The sequence below is a fragment of the Camellia sinensis genome, chromosome 9 (genome assembly GCF_055761805.1).
Source record: "Camellia sinensis isolate YWXY chromosome 9, ASM5576180v1, whole genome shotgun sequence".
In the NCBI taxonomy this organism is placed as follows: Eukaryota; Viridiplantae; Streptophyta; class Magnoliopsida; order Ericales; family Theaceae; genus Camellia; species Camellia sinensis.
Genome location: NC_138969.1, coordinates 57,824,641 through 57,830,226, shown reverse-complemented (window position 1 = coordinate 57,830,226; position 5,586 = coordinate 57,824,641). Strand labels below are relative to the sequence as shown.

Sequence of the window (5,586 nt, the reverse complement as noted above, 5' to 3'; positions counted from 1 at the left end):
AATTTCACCCTCTTCACCTCCGTTTGAATTTATGAATGGACGGGAGGTTGCTGAACAAGGGGGGCCTGGGCTTCCTTCTAAACGTAACATTTTGGGCCTAGGCAGGGTGTAGCCCAATCTAACTGAATCAGATCGGGTGGCCCAAATTTCTCCCATTGCTCCTAATGTTTTGATGGTGGTTGAGGCTAGCCCATTGGGTGAAACAGTGTTGCCTAAAAAGAAGTGGAAGAGGGTGGCCCGCCAGCATATGGATTCCCAGCCTGATACCTCAACTGTTACAGCGACTAAGCGAGTGATTGAGGAGGTGGTCAGTTGTGGTGTGCCTCAGCGTGATGAGACTTGGGCTATGAATGCTGGTAAACGTTTGTGTGTGCATGGGGGTGATGATATCAACCCACATACTAATATTCCAACAGTGGAGGCTGATGTTCAGCCCCGCCGATCGCAATGAATGTGTTATGCAGGAATTGCCGTGGGCTTGGGAACCCACAGTCAATTCGACCACTTCGGTTTTTACTGAAAAAGGAAGTTCCTGGGCTGGTTTTTCTCATGGAAACCAAGCTCGATACGAAGCATATGGATGGGATTCGGCAAAAATTGGGACTATGTGATGGTTTTTATGTCAATCGAGTTGGACTTGCGGGCAGTCTGGCACTATTATGGCCTGCTGGTATCCAGGTTAGTGTGAAAAGTTATTCGGTTGGTCATATTGATGTCTTTGTGGAAGCTGGTTTGGGGGAACAACCTTGGAGATTTACAGGGTTTTACGGACACTCGGACATGGCACAACGGAAACATTCTTGGGCCTTATTGCGAAGACTAGCAACATGTTTCCAAATGCCTTGGCTTTGTGCGGGTGATTTTAATGAAATTTTGTTCTGTCAAGAGAAGTGTGGTGTAGTGGGGTGTAGTATATCACAAATGGAACATTTTCAAACTGTCATCGCAGATGCACACCTGGCTAATATGCGTTTTGTTGGGCCACTCTTCACTTGGTCTAATAACCGAAGTGGCGATGCTTTGGATCGGGAGAGATTGGACCGTGGGCTAGCTAATGATGCTTGGCAACTTTTGTTTCCCCATGCAAAGGTTTATCCTATGGCGTGCACATCCTCCGATCATCTACCTATTTGTGTTGACCTGTGTGGGGCTACGGAACAGCGTCAATTTCATGCTCGTTGTTATCACATGTATCGGTTTGAAGCTATGTGGTTACGGAATGCCAGTTGTGAGCAAGTAGTAGCCGATAATTGGTTGCCCTCTTCTACCGCGGATGTTTGGAGTCTTGTCTCTAATATTTCACTTATAAGTTCTTCGTTGAGACGGTGGGAACGTAATGTGTTTAGGTGTGTCAAGCGGCAGGTGAAGGAGAAAACCGATCACTTACAGCGGTTGCTTACGCTGAGTTCCAATCTTCCGAAAGATGTTGCAAAAGCGTGTAAGCTACACTGTGATATTGATGAGATTTTAGAACGGGAGTCTATTTTTTGGGGTCAACGTGCTCGAGCTAATTGGCTAAAGGATGGGGACCGTAATACTTCTTTTTTTCATTCTAAGGCCACCCAACGACATCAGAAGAAGAAGATTGCTGGGATTGTTGATCCTAATGGAATTTGGCAGGAGGATCAAAGTGTGGTGGAGGATAATTTTGTGACTTACTTTCAGGAGTTATTTTCGGTGAGTGAGGGTCTGAATATGCACCCAGTTTTTGCAGTTGATTCAGGCGAGAGTTTCTGATCATAGTGTGTCTCAACTGAATAGACCTTTTTCTGAAGTTGAGGTCCACCATGCTCTCTTCCAAATGCATCCAACGAAGGCTCCCGGGCCCGATGGTAAGCCTGCATTATTTTTCCAAAACTTTTGGCAAGTGGTGGGTCCTGTGTGAGTACTGCGGTGCTTGGGGTGTTGAATGGGGTTGATGAGATTTCTCATATTAATCATACTTTTATTGTGCTGATTCCTAAAATTAAGAATCCCAAGCTAATGTCAGAATTTCGGCCAATTAGTTTGTGTAATGTGGTCTATAAGATCATTGCAAAAGTGTTGGCCAATCGTCTTAATGAGGCGCTGCCATTTGTTATTTCCGACACTCAAAGTGCCTTTATTCCTGGCCGTTTGATTACCGATAATGCGTTGGTGGCCTTTGAAGTGTTCCATTTTCTTAAGAACAAGAGGGCGGGAAAAGATGGTTGTCTTGCACTGAAACTTGACATGAGTAAAGCTTATGACCGAGTGGAATGGCCATTTATTCATCACATGATGCTCCAGTTAGGCTTTCCGCAACGGTTTGTGCAACTACTCATGAATTGTGTGGCCACAGTATCTTTTTCCGTTCTTGTTAATGGGAAACCTTCAAGAATGTTTCACCCAACAAGAGGCCTCTGCCAAGGGGATCCACTTTCGCCATATTTGTTCACTATTTGTGCGGAGGGACTGTCGGTGCTCCTCGCCCATGCTATGACAGGGAACCGGCTTGCCGGGATTTTAATTTGCTGGGGTAGTCCACGATTGTCACATTTGTTCTTTGCTGATGACAGTCTTCTTTTTACAGCTGCTAAGGAAGATGAGACGGGTGTGTTACGAGATATTCTCCAAACGTATGAGCAAGCATGGGGGCAGAAAATTAATTTCCAAAAATCGACTATTTGTTTTAGTAAGAATACGGCCTTGGCTACTCAGCAAGGGGTGACATTCATTCTTGGGGTGGGTTCGCTGGCGACTTACGGAAAGTGTTTGGGGTTACCATATTGTGTGGGGCATTCTAAGCACGCAGTTTTGGGGTTTGTTAAGGAGTGCGTATGGCATCGTTTAAATTGTTGGAAGGAAAAATCATTATCGGTTGCGGGTAGAGAGGTGCTAATTAAGCCTGTTGCCCAAGCTATACCCACTTACATTATGTCCTGTTTTCGTCTTCCTGATGGAGTGTGTCGTGAAATTGATTCTATGGTGTGCAACTTTTGGTGGGGACAAAAAGAGGAAACCCGTAAAATTCATTGGACTATCTGGAAACAATTGTGCAAGTCTAAATTGCATGGTGGTATGGGGTTTCGGTGCCTACAATAGTTTAATTCGGCTTTGTTGGCCAAACAGTGTTGGCGTTTAGTGTAGTGGCCTCAATCATTGGTTGCGAGGGTGTTCAAGGCTAGGTACTTTCCTCAAACTTCATTTCTTAATGCTTCGGTTGGGTGCAACCCATCCTTCACCTGGAGGAGTATAGTCGGCTCTCGAAGCTTACTAAATACCGGACTACGATGGCGAGTTAGGAATGGTGCAAGCATTTCGGTTAAGGATGATAAATGGGTTCCATGACCTCACTCTTTTAAAGTAATTTTGCCACCTTCGACCATTTCGGATGATGCGACGGTTAGTGTATTGATTGATTCCGAGAAGGGTGCATGGCATAATGAGATGCTTACTCAAAATTTTTTGGGAATGGATGTGGAGGCTATCCGATGCATTCCTATTTGTCCAACGTTACCTTTGGATAAATTGGTCTGGCCTTTTTCAAGAAATGGTGAGTTCTCGGTGCGCTCAGCTTATCATTTTTGTGTGGATATGGCCTCTTCAGCTGGGCACGGTGCTACCTCCAATAATGGACAGTCACAACGGCAGTTTTGGTGAGCTTTATGGCGGCTTCATCTTCCAAATAAACTCAAGATTTTGGATGGAAAATGTGTCTTAGGTTGCTAGCCATAAGGGCCAATTTGCGGAAACGGCATATCGTCAATATGGATTTATGTGCAGGGTGTAGAGTTGAGGCTGAAACGGTTGGCCATTGTTTTCACAATTGCGGGTTTGCAATGAATGTTTGGATGTCGAGTTCGCTAAATATGGTTATCAGCTCTACTCCTATTACCAATTACTGTGAGTGGGTTTGTAATCTCATGGACAAGACTGATATAGAGCACATGCGGTTATTTATCACTATATGTTGGTGTCTTTGGAATAATAGGAACTCAATTATCTTCGAAAATAAATATAGGAGTGTGGAGGAGGTTGTTTCTTTTGCGGTGAACTATGTATCCAACTATGATCAAGCTCAACAGTGCAGCCAACTTCCTGCGGCTCAGATGCAGATGCGATGATGGGTTGTGCCAAGTGAGGGTGTCTTTAAACTGAATTTCGATGGCTCCGTTAGAAAGGCCCAAGCCAGTGTTGGTATTGGGATTATTATTCGGGACTGTCATGGGGCAGTCATTGCTTCTATGGTTGAGCGGATCCCGTATTTGGAGGATGTTGATTGTGTGGAAGCTATGGGTGCGATCAAAGCCCTTCAATTGGGATGTGCTTTGGGTTTGGGTCATATTCATCTTGAAGGTGATTCTCAAAATGTGGTGACTGCAATCCAAGGCAAGGAGCATAATTTATCTTGTTATGGTCATTTAGTGGGTATGGCTCAAGCGCTTCTTTTGCGGTTTCATTCTTCATCGGTTTCGCATGTTTGTAGAGATGGCAATTCGGTGGCTCATTGCTTAAGTAGGCTCGCCTTTGATTTTGCTTCACCACGAGTTTGGATGGAGGAAGTTCCTCCTTCTTTAATGGCATTGGTGGTGTTTGAGGCTTCTTCTTCTGTATAATTGCTTATCCTATCAAAAAAATAAAAAATAAAAAATTCATGATATAGTGCTTCCATTTTAATCCCAACTCTGTAACACGTGCATTTGTAAGAACTTCAATTTTTGCTACAAATTATAGGCAAAACTATCTAATTCCAAAATGATTTATCTTTGTATCTATTTGACATCTACATGAAGATTGAATTATTCAAATCTGCATGGACATAAAAGATTTAATTATTCAAACCACCATACTTCTTTAGTTCATTTATCAAAGTTTTATTTGCAAAGCTAATAACCAATGAAGCAATAAAATGGTAACTACTTATTATATCCAATAGCTAGAGTGGTGTTAGTGATTTTTCACATGAGCGGATTGTTGTGCTGATGATATATGCATCCTTGAGTTATTCAAATTGGCAATGCCCTCTTCAGAGATTTGGAGAAAATACATTGAGCTTCATAAATTTAGCATAGCTACACCGAGCTCTGTACATTTTTTTAATTTAGGTAACATTTAATTATTTTTCATCAATGATTCATTTCCCATATGGATAGGAAACGATATTTTCATTCCTCAATACTGAAAGGTATATTTTGCCCTTATTTATTCATGTTTTAAGGTACTATCTGCGTTAGTCTTACTAAAAGAGAGGTTTGTGTAACTTATGTCAAATTTTATAGAGTTTATAATAACAATAATAAAAAAAAAATCTTGGTGAATATAATTTACCGTTGAATTAAAGAATCTAATTTGTAATTTAATTAGTAAATTAAGTGGAGGATTTGATTTGTTAGCACACACTCATGTCCAAATTAGCACTTCAAAAAAAATTATCATCTAGACAATTATACTTTAATGTTGTGTTTAAATTATAAATTTAAATAAGAATTTAAAAAGTAAAAAATAAAAGTGTTTAAAAATATTATAAAATATAATTATATTTTCACATTTAACCACATTTCCACTTTCTCTTTTCAAATTTTGACTCCCATTTATGAACCAAACACAAGCTGCTAGAACATGATT

At 41.4% G+C, this 5,586-nt stretch overlaps 1 protein-coding gene across 1 annotated transcript; it reads left to right on the top strand.

Moving 5' to 3' along the window:
- Positions 1 to 447: 447 nt before the first annotated feature.
- On the top strand, positions 448 to 1,737 carry LOC145799450 (uncharacterized). Its single transcript, XM_082889036.1, has one exon. The coding sequence runs from the start codon at positions 448 to 450 to the stop codon at positions 1,735 to 1,737; it is 1,290 nt and encodes a 429-aa protein (XP_082745162.1).
- The last annotated feature ends 3,849 nt before the right edge of the window (positions 1,738 to 5,586 follow it).

Bases quoted from the DNA above. Each gene is read 5' to 3' on its own strand.
- LOC145799450 (XM_082889036.1), top strand. From the start codon at position 448: ATGAATGTGTTATGCAGGAATTGCCGTGGGCTTGGGAACCCACAGTCA.